The sequence below is a fragment of the Cyprinodon variegatus genome, unplaced genomic scaffold, assembly GCF_000732505.1.
Source record: "Cyprinodon variegatus isolate N-32 unplaced genomic scaffold, C_variegatus-1.0 Scaffold975, whole genome shotgun sequence".
Classification (NCBI taxonomy): Eukaryota; Metazoa; Chordata; class Actinopteri; order Cyprinodontiformes; family Cyprinodontidae; genus Cyprinodon; species Cyprinodon variegatus.
In genome coordinates this window covers 278,985-300,029 of record NW_015151428.1, presented here as the reverse complement: position 1 = coordinate 300,029, position 21,045 = coordinate 278,985, and the positions used below count along the sequence as shown (strand labels likewise).

Genomic DNA, 21,045 nt, shown 5'->3' with positions numbered 1-21,045 from the left:
CAGCTACCAGATTCTGCAGTGTCAGCTTGTCACGGCCAAAGTTGAGTCAGCTTGCTTAGAAGTAAGCATCAATTCGATGATTTGATTGGTAGACAAAAAATGAACTGACTCTGACTGAGTACAACCCAACAAAATTTGATCAGTGTGCTGCGAGCTTAAAAAAAAAACATACAGGACATAAAATAATCTATAAATCACTCACAACGGCTTGATGCTTTCAGATTTCTCTGAGCTGCTTCAGTTATTTGAATCGAGAAGCGTAAATCTCTAGTAACATGCCACATGAAGATATTCCTGCTAGAACAAAAAAGGTAAACAACACAGTGAGCCTCGAAGAAGAAATAAAAAGATCAGTCCCCATATCCAGATAGATAATTTTCCCCAAATAGACAAAGGACAAAGGTGCATAAATCAATATAAAGCTGGAGCATCTTTTTCTTGTAACTTAAGGAGATGTTGGAAAAGGAGGATTGTTAAGACAACGTGTTTCTGTGGAGTGGCAAGATATGGAAGATAGAGAGGTCATATGAGTACAATATTAATGCCTATGTTGGAGACAATCGCAGATTTTGTCGTCTAAAGTACGACCTCTAACAGTTAAAGGAAAGAGAGCATTTCAAGAAAAAAATGTGATCCTTTCTTCCTTTAATAACCAGTCTCATTTTGCATGTAAATCTTCTCATTGTCCTTTTATTGGCAGACAGTGGTATATTGATTGACCTGCCCCCTCTACTCCGTCTGACTCCCCAACCCTTACCTTATTTTAGTGGCAGCCTGAGCTGTAAAGGAAACGAATCAATGGGGGAAATGTCCTGAAACAGTCGATGGAGAAGCCATCTGGCCCCGGTAGTCCACGGAGAAAAGCAGCACGTTCCCCTGAGACGAAACAAACTGTGAAAATCCTGAGAGCGAGTCAAGAAGAGACACGAGAACGCAACAAAACACACAGCAATTGTTAACTCAATAAAACGTAAATCCTCATAATGGGTGACGTGTCACGTTGCCGTTATGTAAGACTGAGACAGGTGGAAGCGTTTTTTTAGGCCTAATGTAGGCATGATTTTTGGTTCAGATTGTAACAATATGTTTACTAAGCCACAGCACCACAGTTACTATGACAATGATTTATAACATTTCATATTCAATGTTTCTCTAACTTTGATCGAACATAGACGGAAGCTGCTGTAGGAAAGGGAAGTGTTGTCTTTTATCAAAAGTCTAATATTTTTAGTTCACTCCTTAATGCAAATGCCCCATTGCTCTCCAGGTGTAGTTGCATTATCATGCAAACTACATTTGCATTTGAAATGTTAGAGTTTAATTATTTTAACCTCTCTAATTATTAACATTTGCAACTGCTGTGTCATTCATATTCAATGGAAATTGAGCAAAACTGAAGTAAAAAGAAAAAAAAGAAAAAGATAAATTGATAAAAAGCAAATAGTTTTGCAGTATTGTTCACAGGACTTCAACCTTTGCACGTTTTCTCAGCTTGCAAACGAAAACCTTTATTTGATAGATACAGCATAGCAAAACTGTAATCTGTACGTTTCAAAAATATTTAGAAGAAACTTGTGCCTATGTTTGTATTCAGGTGGCAGTTTGCTAAAAAACCCTCCTGCTGTAGCCACTTCTGCAAGGCTTTATAAGCTTTGCACATCTAAAGATCAAACTACTTTTTTTTTATTTTTCGTAAATAAAAAAATATCTCAAGCTAATTAAAAATATATTTTTGTGTCTTTGAAAAGCAAACTTCAGCCCTTGCTAAAGATTCTCAATTGGACTCAGTTCTGGACCTTTACTGGTCTCTTTTATAACTATGCTGATGTCAGCGCTACTATGGTTCCCCATGGGAATGGTGTTTTCTGGCTATAGGAACTTTTAGCTTTCTAGCACACAGTGTTTTCCATGTAGGCCAAAAAAAAAAAAGTATTTTGTTGTCATTTGTTGCACATGTTTCCTGCCTCATCCATGGCTCTGGGCTCACTGCAAACAGATTTCTTGTGCTTTTCTTCTCGCCACTCTTTCAAAGATGCAGGATTTGTGGAGTACAGACTGTAACCTTCCTCTGTATACAGATATTCCAACCAGAGCTGTGGATCTATGATGCTGCACCAGATTTACAGCCTTCCCTTTTTAGAGTTTTGATTTCTTTGGTGATTTACGGTATTTCATAATGATCCTCCTGTAGAATTTTTCACATCTTTATCTTTATCTCTCAGAGCAGTTTTATCCAATATAGAGTCATTTACTTAAAGATGGTTTCCATTTACTAATTAGGTGACTGACCTAAAATTAGTGGCATTGGATTATTTTATTTACAGGTAACATGATTAAAAAGGAGGGGGGAGTGATACAATTGGAATAAAAAAAAAACTGTTTGTTAGAAGCTTTAAAAATGTGGAAGGGATAGGGGGTATTTATTCAGCTGAATTTTCTACAATGATTCTGGTGAAAGCTGAAAATAAAACAAAGGAATAGAAGATAACGGCACGTCAAAAGGAAAAGACTACAAAGAGCCGAGCAATTGAAAAAAACACAAATGAAAAACAACAGTTTCACTCAAAGAGAACAAGGTCATAATGTAAGAATACTACCATGTTTACTTCTTATTTACAGCAACAAAACTCTTTAAAATATTGTCCTTTACTCTTACATTCATTTAGACAATGAACCAGTGTAAAAAAACATTAAATATTAACTATATACTTTGCTGTTTTGCTCACATATAGGGTTGGTTCGGTTTATTTAATCTATCTGTTTTGTTTGCCAGATTCTGCTCTGTCCTTAGGCAAACCATATTAACATAAAATTTGCACAATTCATGGCCATCTAACACCTGAACCTGAGGCCACACCTCCAGCCAATCTGAAATGTATTCAATTATGAACGGAAATTTCCACATGAAACATCCTTGCCACGAGTAATGATCAATGCTGAAGATATGAAACTGTTTGTCCTTTTACCTTAAGTGGAAAAAAACAGATGTGTGACATTTGAGAGATGCTTCTGCTGAAATGCTCAGTCAAAAGCAAACTCAGAATGCATAAATGCATACATCTTTGGATTACTACCACCATTACAGGCACAATTGGATAGGAATACCTATACCAGTCAATGTGCAAACAAGAAAAGAAAATACAATCTATCTGTGGGTCTTTGTATATAGAATGCTAATTATCACAAGATGCAGAATATAATTCTTGCCAAATTGGCTTTGCACATACACATCACAAATCATGATTAATCTGTTTCATAACTATAATTTGTTTGGTATGCGTCCAGATTAAGTAAACCCACATTCATGAATACCAATACCTGCAGAGGACTTCTGATGATCAAGTGAGTCATTATTAGCAAAACATAGGATGCAACTCTTTTTTAAAAGAAATATTTAATTTAAGAGCTTTGTGTGAAAGTAAATAAGCTATTAAAAAATAAAAGTACCCAAAACATATTTTAGGTCAAACCTTTTTAATTAAATTTTTTTTGTCTTAAATAAAATACTTAAAGTTGAACTAATTGCCCAGTGGCTCAATGCATTCATTGGACATTGATGGGGTCCCATTTTGGCTTTCTCTGCAAAAAATTGAAATCTAATTAAGTCTTTAAGTTTTTTTATTTAACTAAGGAGATAAGTGAGACACTTTGCTAATGGAAAATAACTATTTACATTTAAAATAAGAAAAAGCAATTGCATTGTCTTATTAAAAGTGCATAGTATGTAATTATCTTATTTTAAGAGAAAAAAATAGCAAATCATCTTATTTACCTACTCAAATTAAGGGTAAACACTTGATTTAAGAAATTTGGTCTTATTTCTAGATCCTTTTTTGCAGTGTTGCTGTATGATGCTTTAGCAACTATATGGTGAATCGATACTACAGTCCTCTCTGTTGAACATTGTATACATGCCAATATTTTGCATATTAATAGCTGTCTACATGTGTCACCATATACTTCCAAATCAGAACCTGTTTTTTATTCCCTGTTTGACTTGTTCAAATCAGTGAATGAAGTTTGTAAACACAGAGGTCTCACACTAAAACCTGGAGATGAGTAATGTCTGAGAAATTAATGAAATGTTATTTTGCACAGATTTATTGAATTACTGAATTTATTACTTGTTAAGAGATTAATGAGCTCAGGGTAAAAAGATTCAAGTCAGTTTTTAAGAGAGCTGAAGAGACAGGGAAACATATTTTCAAAGGGATTTTGATATAGATTTCGAGTGGGAATTCTTGTTCCTTACCTTTCATAGACATAGACTGTCTTACCCAAAATATGTGCTCATCTGCACTGACTAGTGCATGAATGTCAAAGAGCCATTCTAAATCCATAGGTTTTAATAGGATGTTGATCCACACTTTGCTTTACAGCTTTAACTCTTTTGGAAAGGATACCTACAAAAAAATAATACAAAATTAGATTCTATATATACAAAAAAAAAAACTCTTCCTGTTCCTTTTTTTCCTCCTAGCTCGGGTCCCCTACCAGAGGCCTGGGAGCTTGAGGATTTTGCACAGCATCTTTGCTGCGCCTTTCTGGACCGAGATGTCTGATGTATTTCCAGGGATCTGCTGTAATCACTCCTCCAGTTTGGGGGTCACTGCCCCGAGGGCCCCAATGACCACGGCACCAGTGATACCTTGACCTTCCAGGTTTTCTCCAGCTCTTCTCTGAGCCCTTGGTATTGCCCCAGTTTGTCATGTTCATTTTTTCCTACATACTATGTAGTACTTGGGGCGACAGTGGCGTTGGATGTAGGAGTTTGCCCTGAAATCGAAGGGTTGATGGTTCAAGCCCCGACTCCGACTTTCAGTGTCGTTGTGTCCTTGGGCAAGACACTTCACCTGCATTGTCTACTGATGGTGGTCAGAGGCCCCGGTGGCGCCAGTGTACGGCAGCCCCGCTTCTGTCAGTGAGCCCCAGGGCAGCTGGGGCTACAATGTAGTTTGCCACCATCAGTGTGTGAGTGTGTGTGAATGGGTGAATGAATGTAGTGTAAAGCACTTTGGTCAAGTCTCCTAACTTGAATAAAGGTGCTATATAAGTACATGCCATTTACCATTTACTATATATATAGATAGATACTGTTGGCAGTTGAACTGATAATAAGTCAATGAAATGGACCTTTATATGCAATGCACTACATACTACCTTTATTAGAACAGACATTTTTCTTTTAAGGGTGTTTCAGGTTTCTTCAAATTTTTTTTAAATTTATCTGCAGATTCTTGTTTCTTGAAAGGTTTAAGGGTTTTTTGACCATACTTTAAAAAAGTGTGAAAGGCTCTCAGTCTCTGCTCTACTTCATCCCAGTGGTGAGGTCTGGAATATGTACAGGTCAGAATACTAGCAAACAGTTATATTGAAAAGGGAGGGACAATTTCCAAACTGCTCCCATACATTTAGGAGCATTAAACGCACTAAAGCCTTGCCTAGGTACTTGGTTTTACACACGGGTCCATTGAAGTAATTGGAAACACTGATTACAGGTTGTTAGATGGATGAGCAAACACTTTTGGTTATAGATTTTGTTATAGGTTGTTATATTGCTGGAAGATAATCCTCTTCCACAGTCTGTACATATAGGTGAAAGCTCACGTCTAGATTGTGATTCCACTTTGTGAATAAGAATTGAACAGAGGGATACTAAAAGCTCCTGATATTGTTTTATAAACCATTTGTTCTCTGATATCGTCAGGCTGTTTGACCTTATATTTGAGGTTTTTACCTTTAAAATGAAATTTATTGCCTTTTCAAAAGAGCCGTAGTTAGATATAACTGCATACAGGTGGGCCCTATTGACTTTCAAGGTTATCTCTGAGTGCAGTTTGGTGCATTTAACTTTTTAGAAGTAGGAGATTAAAGAGGTGGAATACAAACTACTGGATTTTTATTTAAAAAGAAACCTGAAAACAACATATTATATTTTAACATCTCAATAATAAATAAGAAACTGTTGTATAAAACAAAAAGTCATAGATGTTGGCAATTTTTAGAAAAAAATTAAAATATTAAAATGATAGGTTCCACGAAATTTCTAAAACTATGCATTATCTAGAATTTATTTCATTACACTTTTATAAATAACTTTTTAGTTATTATCAAGATAAACATTTAAAATAATTTATTTTAATAGTATTTTAAGCATTCAGAATTTTAATACTTGGACACATAGACTAAATCAGGGGTCTTCAAGTTTTTCCAGGCCAAGGACCCCCAAACAGATGTTGAGATGGAGCGGGGACCCCTAATTATATATAGTATGAAATTATTTTATATCAAACTGGTCCCATAGTCACTCTATTACAGATGGAGTAATTTATCAAAACTAATTTCTCCCTGGGATTATTAAAGTATTTCTGATTCCTGGTTGATGGGACAGGTGTTGTGAATGAAACGGTGCCCAGCTTGAAAGAGCTCCTGTGTGTCGCTGAATTTGTGCATTGATGACTGAAAGACATCTTCTGCCTCAATTTATCTGTTTACTACAGTGTTTTGAATTCATGTTAATGTGGATTTAATTTCAATTAGTGAAAAAAATTGCAGAGGGGAATAAAAAGAAAAAAGTTATCAACCAAAACTTTTGCGACCCCCATGCAGTACCTCCGTGAACCGCATAGGGGTTGCGGACCCCCTGTTGAAGACCTCCGGACTAAATGGATGGCTTCAGGGGTGGAGCTAGAAGGGGGGCCAGGGGTGGCCATGGCCACCCTTTGATAATCATTGGCCACCCCTGTGGCCACCCCTACCATTTTTTTCACCCTCTAATACAGACCATGGCAGCAGTAACACTATCAAGAGGAATGTTTAAACTTATTAAACGTTTAAATTTTTCATATATTAATAGTTATTTGACAACGAAAATGCTGTGCTTAATTATGCACATCAAAATACTAACATTAAAGTTGATATATTCAGAATTCCTGCTCTTTTAAGACCCTAATTTTGCGTTTTATGGGGTAAAGAGAAAATTATGGCTCTGAAAGTTTTCAGTTAAATCATAAATACCTACTTTAATAATAACTTAAAAATCCATTTAATGTAGATATAAGTACATGTCATATTAATGTTATGCAAGACAATTTTTGATAAAAGTAGGCAAATAATGACAATGGAAAATATGTTTGCCCCAGACACTTTTTCCACTATACCTTTTATTTAGACAGAATGGACGTCTAAAGATATGCATCTATTTGTAATCAAAAGGCCACCCCACTTCAAATTTTCTGGCTACGCCTCTGGATGGCTTCTTTTATTTATTTTTTCCTGTTTATTGTTATAAAGTAATCAATTGATATAAAATCATTTTTGAATATAGTTGAGGCAGTTGGACAACAGAAGCTGATGAGCTGTTGGGTGAAAAAATTGAGAAGTAACCAATACTTCCAGATGTAGTGTGTTTGACATTTTTCCTAGTGCATGTGGAAGGGAAACAAAAATAAAAAAAAAATGCATTCATTGCGTTTTTATTTTCACTCTCCTCAACAAAAATAAAACCTCTCGTTGAAGCTGAGCTGAGCTCTTCCACCCACGGAATCGCTGCTCTCCAGGCACACATACCCACAGGAAACGCACACAGAGGGATCTGCACCTCCAGACCAACAAGGCAGAACCTTTTCTGCACGCTTCCTCTTCTGCTGCTACTTCTTCTTTTCACTCTCACCTGTTCCTTTCTGCCGATTCACACTGTTGTTCTTCTCGCTTCCTACCTCTCCGCCCGTGCCGCCTGTTCTGACTGAAAGAGGAATGCTGCTGCTTTTATATAGGCCTCTAAAAATAACTCACCCCCTTCCTGCCGTCTACAGCGAGAATGACATCCCCATGCAGCCAATGAAGCGGCAGTATCTGCAAAAGCCCCGCCCACTATCTCTATCTCAGCACTTCCTTAATTGGACAAGAGTGACATCATCAACCCTATTTACCTTATAAGGTCACGCATGAAATTGAGTGACAGGTGGCTCCTCCCCGCTCTGTCTGCTGCTGGAGGAGCAAACCTGGCAACCTGGAGCCCGATCGGCAATCTGGCAATGCGGAAATAGATCTGGCACCCCCCGGACTGAGCAGAGAAGGCGTGACAGAGCGAGCTGAAGGAGTAGAGCAAGCGGGGATTGCGCTGACAAAGATCAAATAACACACTTTCTAATCACCTTGTGTTTCTCGATTTTTTTTTTTTTAAATTAAAGTTGTCAGGTGCGCTCATCTGCACCGGTTTGGCGCTTTTCCTCCAGTTTTTTTTTGTGGTTTATTTTCTCTACTCTTGAGAAAAAAAACAAGAAGAGAAAGGAGAAGTGCGTTTTAAATCGGCAGTAATACGGACTTCTTTACTTTGCCTCTTTTTTCCCTTTCCCTTCCTCATCAAGCATGGATGTTTTGGCGAATTACAGTATTTTCCAGGAACTCCAACTCGTCCATGACACTGGTTATTTCTCGGCGATGCCTTCCCTGGAGGAGAACTGGCAGCAGGTCAGAGATGATGCGCTTTTTTCCTTTTTTTTTAAACCCTTCTTATTTAAAAACAATCAGAAACTGAAATAAAATGTCACAAGTGCGCATGTTTGATGTTTTCTATGCGGCTTTTTAAGTGTTTTTTATGCGTAACGGGTAGTAGTTGCTGAGCTCTGTGTAGTTGCGTCTATTTTTTTCCGCTCTCTGCTCACATGGAGCACAGCGAGGTCCGCTGACAGGAGAAAAACACGCACACAGACAGGGAAAGGGGGAGGATACATCCATGCGCACCAAACGCAGCGCTGACTATGTTAAAGGTGGAAAAAAAAAAGTATGTGTGAACAATCTTGGTTTTACGCATTCCAAAAAATAAAAATAAATAAAAATGCACGTGCTTAATCCTTCATCATAAAAAGATATGTATTTTTTGTATTAACCTTTATAATAATTAGTTTAAAAACAGGAGCCAGGGTTGCTGTGTGAAATTCAACTCGGACTTAAAGTGTAATCCACATAGATTTGAAACGCAAACTCCTTAGCAAGTCAAATCTATTTCACACAGAAACCCTGGCTCCTGTTTTTAAACTAATTATTATGAAGGTTAATAATACAAATCTTTGCAAGTCGTTAAATCTGAAAATGTTCCTTTAATAGTTTATTATAATCTTTTATAATAGAATATTTGATTCCTTAAATCACTGCAAGTGCAGCTATGGTTTGTTTGGGGTTTTTATAAACCAGCAGTATATTTTCTGACATTAAATTAACAAAATATGTCACTCAGAATTAATATTAACTTAAATTTATACATTTAATCTCAGACTTGCCGTTGGATTTGAACCTGGACTTTGACTGGGTCTTTCTAATACAAGGATATGATTTGATCTTAATGGTTTAGTTTCCTTGTTCCTTCTGAAGTTAAACATTCCCTCAGCATGATGTCTCCACCTCCATGCGTCAATCATGAGATCCGACCACTTTCATTCGGTTATTATCTGAATCTGAATATCTGTTGCTTGTTTTGATAAACTCCAAACTTTATTTGTTTTCTTTGTACCCCTGTAGAATCTAGAATACCTTTCTGTGTTTTTAATTTGTATTTTTTTTTCCAAGGATTGTTCTGTATTCAGCTGGATTGATTTTCCTACTAACTCTATCCCATTTCCCTCCCCTCGGCCAAAGAAAGCACCCCACAGCATGATGCTGCCACTGTTTTTATCTGGGGATGGCATGCTAAGATGTGCTCTTTAGGTATTGCCCTGTAGTTCAAGCTGTCTCCCCATCAACTCTGATCAGCATCCTCTCAGCATTTTTCTACCCTAAGCAGCACTGATTTTTAGTAACCAATGTCCTTTAATCTGGAAAAAAAGAGCCAGAAGCTTTGATTGGACAGATTTAGTTGCTCGACTACAGAAATGTTTTTTTTGTTTTTTTTTTGCATCGTATATAAACATTTAATAAGAACTTTTTTTTGCAGCTTTTAGAAGTAAAATTACCATTTTGTCCCAAAGTAGGAGCAGAATGGTGAAAATAAAGTGATTATTTTATTTTAGATCCATGCTGATGATAGAATTGATATAAGCGTTTGGCTCCTAGAGGCTGATGCTGCTCTTTGTGTGACTGATGTGATCAATAGAAGAGTCTGTCAGCCTGGTATGTTTGGGAATATCCACTGAGACACCAAACACACAAGCTATAGGAGATGGACACGTGCCTAATAGGAATTGACTTCTTCTTAAATAATACATCCACACCTGCCACTGTTTGTTTGCAGATAATGCTGTTGAATAATGTATGTGAGCCACCACAACATTTAGCTGACAATGCAGGTTATCTTACAGACTGCTTTATAACCTGTTATTTAACTACTGAAATCCCTCTGAATCACATTCAGTTCACACTGTTTACTTGTGTGATTGTGTACTGATTTTATTTCAGTGTCATGCAGTGGATAGTCAATTGTTTTAGTTTAGATTCTGATTATTTGAAGCCTTATGAGCCCAAACTCTCTCCTGGATCCATGCTTAGCATCGTATCCCCTCAGGTGATCCTGGGCTCTCATGGTGTGTGTGTGCTTCTCCCTGGGCATCAAAGCAACAGCCATTTTAGCAATTTCACTATTATGTTGAGGACTGGTTTTTGTAAAGTGAGGTCATTTTGCTGGTCCTCACCAGCATTTAAGGCTGATTTATACTCAGAAACCAGGTCCTCTGTGTGTGTGTCGCAGTTAACGCAGATATGCCCCCTCCTTTCCGCAGACACTCTGCTGCACCTTTCCCAAATTGCAGGTGACCGCAGACAGTGCCGCAGACAGGAAGCCTCTGTTGGTCAAATCCACATCCGCTCTACTCTATGACTATTTTCTGTTTGGTACCTTACCGGTTTGTTTTGTTTGTATGACCGCTATTGTGGAAAACGACTCGTGAGGTTGGACCAGCTAGAAAAGCGAGGGGCGCGAGAACTCTGGGACTCTTTTTCGCCCTCATGTCCCTCCGTTGTCGCACAAATTTGCCACAGCTAGTTCCTGATTGTCCCTCTTGCGTTGTGGAGTGGAATAACATAACGCAGGCCATGCTTCAATATTGGGCATAAATCAAAAATATCCGCATCATACCTGCGACAAGCTCACTGCGACACACTGCTGTGCGAGTATAACCTGCCCTTTAGGTTAAGGACTAAAGTGCAAATTGGTTTAGGGTGAGACTGAGCTATTCTGGCAATGGTTAGGTGTAGGATTATTGTCACGGTTAGGGCATAGAAAGGGTTGAAAATGACTGATCATCAGTAGTAATTAATCTGAGTCAACACATGGTCCTTACTTCATCTAGCAAAGTGAGAGTGTGTGTGTGTTTGTGTGTATGTGAAAAGAAAACTTGCCAATTGCCTTTTTGAATGAAGCTCAACCTTCGACTCTCCACTGTGGCGGTTTCACAGAAAACAATAAGCGCTGGCTCATCCTGGATTTAGTGCAAACGGCTTCCTTTCCCTTCTGTTCTTTTCCTTTCCCTCTTCCCCATTTATACTGACTGCGGTTAAAAAAGTTTCACATAAAAAGTAACTGCTTTAGCTTCAGTTTTAGTCTTATTTTGCAGATTGAGTACATAAAAAACCAAAGTATGTTACAAAACTACATATTAAATTGTAGATTAATAATTGGGCTATTACATAATGGATTAACACAAATGACACTAATTAATCTTAAAAAAAATTGCCATAGCAGCACTAGTGGCATGTTGAAAAGAGCCATATGGTGGCCATGTTTTTAATCCTGCAAGAAAAATATAATCACACTAAATATTGTTTAGCCAACAGGTGGATTAAAACAAAACATTAAAACCAAGCAAACTTGCATAGTTAGCTGAGTCTGGCTTAGTACCTTTATTACAAGTTAGCCGAACTCAGAAAAGCTTTAAGTTAAACTTTTTTGGTTATGTATTAAGTATATTTGCACTTCAGTTTATTGTTCTTATTTAGGGAAAGATTATTTATACTTGCAGCTTTAGGTGTGAATAAATCTTCTAACAGTAGCCAGACTCCCCAGTCTAGAGAACATAAGATAAGGGTGATGGCAAAGAGTCTCCCGCCCCGCAACATTGGCAAATTGCATTCATACAAAGGCTCTGGGGGTATGTTTTCTGCAATGATCATAAATTCATATATATATATAATTTAGTAATCGATTTATCATTCTCTAAACATGCCTTTAACCCGCTTTAAGCAGTAACCCTACCAAAATACAAAAAAGATATATCTAAATATTCTATATTTAAGATTAAAACAGAAAAACTTTTTGTCTGTCAATGTACTCTAACCAGAATTCCTCAAGTGGAAAAGTTTCAGTTTCACATGGCTTAAATTCTGCAAAAATCTTCTTTAAGAAACCTTTTGCTATCTGATTAATAATCGATTAATCAAAAAAATAATTGGCAGATTAATTGATTAGCAAAATAATGGTTAGTTGCAGCCCTAATATGCATTTGTTATTTCATTAGCTTATCTCAGAGGTCATTTTTTCTAAGGCTAACAACATTCTTGAAAGCCCTTTGTGCTGCATAGAGATATATATCTAACAACTTTAGAGTGAAATTACCTAATCACTCACTTTATTCATGTAAACATAAATATTATCAATAAATGCAAGTTGTATAAGTTAAGAAGACTTTGATTACCATTTTCATCAAGAGTGACCATCTGTGATAGAAGTTTAGTTTGTGTAGTGGGAAATATTGTCTGTCATTGTTGTGGTAAGTACAAAAATTAATAAAAAGGTTGCATTCTCTCATAAATCTGTGTTAACAGCGACAGAATTTCAAAAAGGAGAAAGGCACACAGACAGAAACCTGGCGCACCAGCATTTTTTCCACTCTTGTTCTCTCCGTCTCTCGCTATTCCCTCATTTACTCCATCGCTAATACGCATACAAAAAAAAAGGAAACACACAAGCACGCACACCCATGCACACATGCGCACATGCTTGGCTGGCATGCACTAATGGAAAGCTAAGGTCTGGCAAGACTCATCCCGCCACTTTCGACAGTAATTGGCCGTTTGCTGTCAGACGGACAGAATCACACACACACACCCTCACACACACACACCCACACAGGCTGTCAGAAAACCATCATGCAAGCTCAGGCAACCTGATTTGTGGCTATCATTTATCTTTCCAGGCTTTGTGTCCTCATGCAACCTTCTTTTATCGGCTGCTTTGCATCACGGTAACACCAGTAGGAAAAACAACACTCTTTGTTTTACCTGCCTGTCATTTGTATGCTTGTGTTCTGCGTATAATTGCAGCATCTCTCTACATTAGGGCTGAAGTGATGGGCTTTGGGGATTTGTGTGTCTGTGTGGAGTGGTCAGGGATCAAACTCGGACTTCCTAATTATATGTAATCCTTTTATTCCAAAGCAGACCTGCTCAAAGATCTGGTGAAAAATGGAGGGACAAAGAGAAAGTGAAAACAGAGGGATAGTGAAAGTGAAATTGAAGCAGGGGTTATCGTTTTATGTTGCTGTTTTAGAGCTGCATTTACAGGCGCAGGCAGTGTGTGTGTGTTTGTGTATTGTTTGCAGGTATCTGTTTAAAAGTGTTACAGTGCTCTAAACTGGCTGACTCAAACATCTTTTTCTCATCTCTTCTGCTAGTTTACATGCTGTGTGTGTCTGTAGTTCTTTTCAAGCTTATTGATTTATTTGCTGTGGAGTCATTACAGCACTCTGCCAGACCAGCCAGTTCTGTGCTACAGGGAAACCCTGCCTGCTTTTGTCCAGGAAAAGCTACAAGCCTAAATCCATTTCACAAGTGATTTGGACGGTGTGGTTGCACAAATAAAAAAAAAACAGAAGCAGTCCTGTCCACTTCTATTATTCAGAAAAAGAGATGCACGTTTGGAACATGCTAATTCAGAGCCGAGAAAGGTGTACTTTTATTTGTTATTCTAATTTAATCTAAGCTTATTCTAATTTATACTTAGAGTTGAACAACTTTTATTGTCATTTTGGTATATGAAGCAAAATTTCTTCTCATACAGCTTTCAGAACATTTCCATTCCATAATGTGCAGCAGTGATCAAAAGTTGACAGTGTGGGTGAAAAAACATGCTGCAAAAACGCGTTGATATGGTGCAAATATGCAGTATTTTGGTTTAGTGTTATCCTTATATAGTTAATTAACATGTATAATTTCAATTACCTTTGTGCAAGTGTATAAAATGTGTCCAAATACATATGAAGTCAGGATATTTTTCATTAAACCAGAAAGTGGGGTTTTGACTTGAAATGATACAAGTATCTTTAAACAGATGCCGAAATGTGGAAGGAGTATTGTTTAAAACAAAAATTACTATTTATTTAGAAAATGATTTAGATCAATAACCAATGGATAAGCCTTTATTGGCTTTACATCTATCAACATTTATTATGCCAGTTAGCTTTCTGCATTTCTTCACTCAGGTTTTTTAAGAGTTATATTTTGTGATGAGCTACAAGTCTATAAGAGGGGGAACAGTGCCATCACACCAAACTTTTACTCTTTCCAGAAATTCTCTAAGATTCAAGTTAGGAAACTGGCTGGGAAGCATGTTGATTAAATTAAAAAATCACTTATATGTTAATAATTTTATGCTCAGCTGTAAATAGGATTTAAAGTGTATTATATCAGTTTTGGAAATAATTCAATGAAATAGTTTGTTTTTAACTTTAAGACTTGGTTGGTTTTGTCGTACCGATTAGTTAGCCAGTTTGGAAACAGTGTATAGCAAGGAAAACAGAAATAGCGTTTCATCATAAAGGATGTGATGAGATCTTTTGCCACAAACTGTTGCATGTTAAAAAAAAAACAAAAAAACATATATTTATCATCAATTTTGGAGTCTGTTTTACAAAGTGCTATCTTGTTGGTCATTGCTGTGAGCATATCAGGCTGATATGTGTTAGCTTTTAGCTCGGTACCCTGCTGTATTGATGTCTCTGACTCTTAAAATTGGATGGAAAATTGTCCTCTCTCATGTTTAGCCTCTTCAGGCTGACATCAGTTGTTTCTAAAGAAGTCACTGGCTAAAAGCTTTCCATGGGTGTCAAGCTGAATGCACTCTTGTATTGTGTCTAGACTTAATCCAACATCTCTTATTCGTAATCTAAACACTTAGACTGGTCAAACTGGATAAATGTGCACTAAAACATACATAGATATATTTGTAAGATATTAATTCGTTTTATGAAAAAGGAGAACTTGGGATTCATAGTTTCCCCAAAATGTAGTTTAAGTCTTTTCTAGTCTTTGTTTTATCGGACCTGTTATTTTACCAATTTAATAACTTTTTGTTTTTTAAACTAGTTTAATTTATTACTATGTTTGTCCTTCTAAAAGTATCATATTGTTGTGCAAAACGTACAGTTAGCTTTTATGGTTCAGTCTGTGTCTCATCAATCTTGGAAGAAATGTTTATTTCATGCTTTAAAAAGCTAGAAATCATGTTAATTTTGTTGACTCTGTCCATGTTCAAAAATATTTTTATTTATTTAGAAGCTTGGCTTGAAGTTACAGAGTGCGAGTTTCTTTCGAAAAGTGGAGATACTTCAAAAAAATTCTGACGTAAGAACGTAATATAACCACTTTCCTTTGGTCATTTTGGTGTTGGGATAAAGCCGCCCAAGTGTGTTAGATCCCATTTTCTAGTCTTGGACACCAGACTAATAGAATCAAATATGAGACAGTGATACGATACCAGAGATAAAAACAAATAAACACATAAAAATCACATGAACGAAATGCATTAAAAAAATGCATTTTCTTTACAGCTCTTTTTAGGTTTAGGCAGAAAGCTGTGTCAAGGTCTGGTGGTTGTAGCCTTAATGGAACGACATTGTTAACTTGCAGGCATCAGTTCAACAGTTCATTAAGAGGGTCTACGCTAAAAAGATAATGCAACCGCTTTTGCCATTTACTTGAACATATTTAGTTACTTTAACACAATTCATGTTAGCAGGGTAGGACATAACTTACATGATTAAATAAATGGCAAAAGGGTTTGAATTATTTTTTTCAGTGTAAGAGGTACCTGAGGATTTCCTGAACCATTTTCTTGTAACAGAACCTGGAGAGTAATTTTACACTACTAACGTTAACCTCTCTTTCAAAATATAAAAGAAGATCCTGGATTTTGACAATTAATTTAGTCTTTTTTGAAGCTCATGTGTCAAGATTTAGCCTTAACAAAGATGTTAAAACTTGCAGATCAGTCGATTAACTTTTAGACTTAGACAACTTTATTGTCATTTTGTATACATAGAGTGTATACAAAACAAAATTTTGTTTGACAGTGAATGAGCAGCAGCTTAGCAGTGAAAAGGAACATTTCCATTCCTAAGTGCAGCAGTGATCAAATGTAAACATTGTGGGAGAAAGAAATGGTGCAAAAGGCATGGATGTGGAAGTTCAGAGCATTGCGAAAAACGAAATAATATATATGGTGCAAAAATGCAGTAGAAAAAAGATTTTTGAGTTGAGTTCTATTTGGTGTCATAATATCAGTGTGATGCAGAGTCTCAATTTGTGACTTGATTTATTTATTAATTTTTTCCCCCAACCCCAAACACCTTCCATCAGTAGATGTTTTATGAAGACATCTTTCAGGTTTTTGCTTTAACAACNAAGACATCTTTCAGGTTTTTGCTTTAACAACAAAAAAAAATTGTACAATCTAAAGATGTAGGATGTCGCCATTTCAACATTTAGCTCAGGGGTATGTTGTTTTCTTAGGTCTTAGCTGAAAGTTAAAACACTTGCCTGCTTATGTTGCAGATATATGTGTAACCGACAAAAACATTGGATAAAACATTTCGTAGGAATGCTAAAACTCTGGCTATATAGCGTCTTATTACAAATCCGAGTGCAAAAAAAAAAAAAAACTGAGTTGGTACTCCAAGCTGCACAATATGTTTGCAGGCTGTGTCGCTACTCATGCGTACTGTCTGTCTTTTGCCCTGGTTTTCATCTCCTCTGAAACCTGTTGGCCTGCTGCAGTGACCACTGCATGAACTGTTTTCTTTCCCTCTTTTTTTCACTGTTTTCCTCTCTCGCTATCTGCCCACGGCTTGAGGCGGGCGCTGGGAAGTTTGACAAGATAATGAATTGCCATGCATGCTGCAGTTTTTCACATTTCACAGCCCAATAACTCTGTGGAGTGAAGGGTGGAAGGAATAAGGGGGGTGAAGTTAGTAAAAAAAAAAAAAAAAGAGGATGAGAAATGTTGAAAACAGTAAACGCAATAAATGTGCAGATTAAAGTTTGTCCAAAAGGAAGAGACGTTGGTCCTTTTTTGTTCCGCCTCCCTTTGTTGTGTCTCACAGTTTGGCCTAGGTAGACACACACACACAAACACACACATTGTTATGTAATTGTCTGTGGAGCGCAGCTGCTTCGTCACATTCACGACAGACAAAAAAGATGAAGCTGAGGGACAAAAACAAAAGGATGAAAAAAGACAGTAAGAAGGTGGATGAGAGCAATAAGACAGATGAGGAGGTTAACAAATGCAGCCTCTGTTTTTTGCAGCAAATGATCAAAGAACTTGAAATGTAGAAAAGTTTCCTTAGAGAGAGTGAACTTGAACTCTCTCGTGATCCTCTTGTGTAAAATGTTACAACCTTTGTTAGATTAAAATTCCCTGAATTTGTTTGTGGTTTGTCTTCAGTGATTTGAGAAGAAATCAGACTGCTTAATGCTATTTGTGTTCTGCTTTCAGGTTATTGCAAGCCTCTCCTCTGAAGCTGCATTATAGCAGTTATAGGTCTCTGCTGTAAAGTGACTTTGTTTTTGACATTGTCTTTAGATGGCAGGTTTGCTGAATCAGTCCAGCAAAAAAAAAAAAAAGACTTGGTCTCAAATTTCTCTTGGATGAACAGATTTGCATCAAGTTTCTCTCCAATATTGTCTCAGAGGAACTGTATTATTATTTGTGATAATCTTTGTAAAATCTACGCTGATCAATACTAAGGTGGAATTAACCACAAGCTAAACTTACAGCCACTGGTAAAAGACATCTTTCATTTTTTTTCTCCTAAACTTAACCTGTCAGTTAAATCGATTTTTATAAAACTTTAACATGTTAAAGGAAATGTTCAAATATAAAACTAAATCAAATTGTAAATTAAGTAGAACCTGAAATAACACATTTATGTTTAAGTATGGAGAATATCATTGACGATGAGAACTGAATGGAAAATTACTAGGTTGTACTTTATTTTTATTCCTTTGAATTGGTTTAAATTTCTTTTAATCTACTCACTAACTTATCAGAAAGAGTCTAGAGATATTTCTACCATCTGTTAAACAGATTGTATTGATTACCTCCAGGACTAATCCTCTGACTTTGTGTCTTTAATTTACTAAAAGTTTCAGTCTTTTCATCATGGTGGCTAAATGATACTATTGTTCACATTAATAATTGAGAATTATTTAATTTAAAAGCTAACAAAACACATGAAATGGTATAAATGCAACCACGTACATCTTGAGGTGACATCTAAGATGCCTCTGCGTTTGTTCCCTTGGTGATGCTTGTAATATAAAAATGTGCAGCATAAATCTGCAAATGTAAAATGTTGAAGTGAGTAATAGAGCTGCACAAACAACTGATTTATTCAAGATAGATGAATATTGTGTTGTTCATTGAGACTCATCCTTGTTTTATTCCTTGTTTTAATCCCATTTTATAACGTTCCTAGCAGTCTGTGTGAGTTTTAGCATCTCAAAGACTAAAGTATACAATTTTTGTGAGCTTTAGGATAAATTAAAGTTAATTCTGTTTCATAAATATATATTTTGTGAATAAATAGCAAAAATAAGTTGAAAAGACAACAAGAAATTTGGTTTATTAGATTGTGTAGTGCCTCTGTAGGGGTTCCTTACTGTCACTACCCGATCCGTCCCGGAAGCACGATGCGTTCTGCACATGCGCCATCAGCTTATTTGTGCATCCAGATATACATCCGGGTCGTCGTTGATTTTATTTTGTGAAAAAGACCTAAATGACGTTTTCCCTTCCCAAAAATAATAAACGTACTAAAATATAATGTTTTAAAGGTTAATAACGCATTTCCTCTGAAAATAAATGCCTTAAAATCAACTGTTTTATCACTCGTTTCTGCCCGGTCTGCACCGGAAATGTGATCCTACATTACATCCTATGGCTAACTTTTTAAAAATTAATCTAGTCTTTATGAGTTTTATGTTTTCGTTTCATTTTAACCCTGTGCTATGTGGTACGTAATCAGTGAAAGAAACAACTATACATAGATAAACATGGTTTAATCATAGCATTTAACCAATCAGTGTTATAAAGAAAATGTAAAAAGCATCAAAATTGTCTCACGAAAGTCATAAAACATTTATTAAAGATGTGTATTAGTATTCTTTAGTGAGTTAAGAATAGAGATAAGTAATTTTAGTAATATAATTACATTATTCATGGACGACCGGGTGTATATCTGCTCGCGCATGCGCAGGACGGATCGTGCTTCCGGGACGGATCGGGTAGTGACACTTACCAACATCACAATGAAAATCCAATATGCCTGCTGAGCTAAATGTGTTTTTATGTCTCTAGTAACAAAATGTTTCATACATGGTTTGGATTTTATTACATTAGCTCTCATAGTAAAGGACCACATCTGTGGGTGAACTTGTTGCCAAATACTAAAAATATGCTTCATACATGTCAGTCATTGCATGCTGGGGTGAATTTACCCTTATGTCATTCAAAACAGAACGAGACTCATAGAGATATGATGAATCAGAAGATAAAATACAAGTCATAAAGATCTATTTTCCACTTATAATTCTGAAAAAGACGTCTTCGTTTCTTTTTTGATTATCAGGTAAAGACATTGTTACTGTCTCCACCTCATAATTTCCAGCCACTCTCGTCAAACACGCAGACAGTGTCCTGGGAGCCGGTGATTCAGTAAGTGAATAAGGCAGAGATTAGATAAGAAAGCGAGCAGTCAGACAGCCACGACAGGAAAGCAGAACAAATGAACTGCACTCGTGATGGAGAGAGAGAGCTTACGCTGTGAAAGCTATAGTCCTGATCTTTCAAGTCGAGTGCCTTTCTGCAGTTCTATTCACCATGGAGCCCGATTACTACAGTTTATAAGGAGATTTACTCATTTATCTCTGCATGCTTTAAGCACACGCGGGATATCTGTTATTGTGAAGCGACTCATCCTAATAGGTCTCATGTGGTACTGATTTAACACTTTTTTTATCAACAGCCCTGCATTTTAAGAACTCTAATACTATGCTGCACAGCCTGCAGTTTGATAAGATTTAAAAAATGTGATGTTAGTTTCATCTCATCCAGGGTAGAGAAATGCGTTTCATCATGTTCAGCATTAGACTTTTAGCAGGGGGAACTTCCATTTTAGGTAAAAGGGAATACAAAACAGTTTGTACTCAACTAGTTGAGTTATATGTGAACAAAAAAAGTAATAATGACTTATTTGTGAGGAGATTGTAGCTAATAATGACCCCTTAAAAGGTAATTGATCAGTTGATCACTGATTTTTTTTCTTAAGAGGTAAATTTAACTACAGCTTTAACATAGAATCACAGCGTTTTCAGCTGCGAAACTGAAGCTAACTTATGATTCTTAGCTTCCATTTCTACCATTAGAAAAAGTTGTTTTTGAAGCTACAAATCACTTCTATCTTAAACTTGTAACAAAATCCAGAACCTGCCTGCAAACATTGTTCAACTCAACTGTAACTTAAAGCATAACGTTAGCACTCATGCTACATTCATGCCGCAAGCAGCAGAGGCAACAAAAAAGAGTGTGCTGCTTCATTTTTGATGCTTGTGCAGGTTTAGTTCTGACGCGTTGCTGAAGCATCTTTGCTGCTCTGGCTGCATGGTCAAAAAGTGCGTCTGATGTGCGTTGGGAAGAGCCACCCTATCCTTCCTTTGCCTGTAACAATGGCAGCTAGATTTGCTGTTATCAGTGGGTAAAAAGTAGGTTTAATGTATTTTTTTAGTGAGAAAGCCCACCCAAAAACTTCAGCTATGCAGTCAGTTCATCCTGATTAAGAT

The 21,045-nt window shown here is 36.7% G+C and overlaps 1 protein-coding gene across 1 annotated transcript in view; it reads left to right on the top strand.

Moving 5' to 3' along the window:
• The first annotated feature begins 8,065 nt into the window (after positions 1-8,065).
• The window catches only part of klf7 (Kruppel-like factor 7 (ubiquitous)), a 105,250-nt gene continuing 92,270 nt past the window's right edge, over positions 8,066-21,045 (top strand). The window contains exon 1 of the mRNA XM_015398969.1: positions 8,066-8,472. Coding sequence (XP_015254455.1) covers positions 8,371-8,472 — 102 coding nt within the window. The 5' untranslated portion in view covers positions 8,066-8,370. The remainder of the gene's footprint in view (positions 8,473-21,045) is intronic.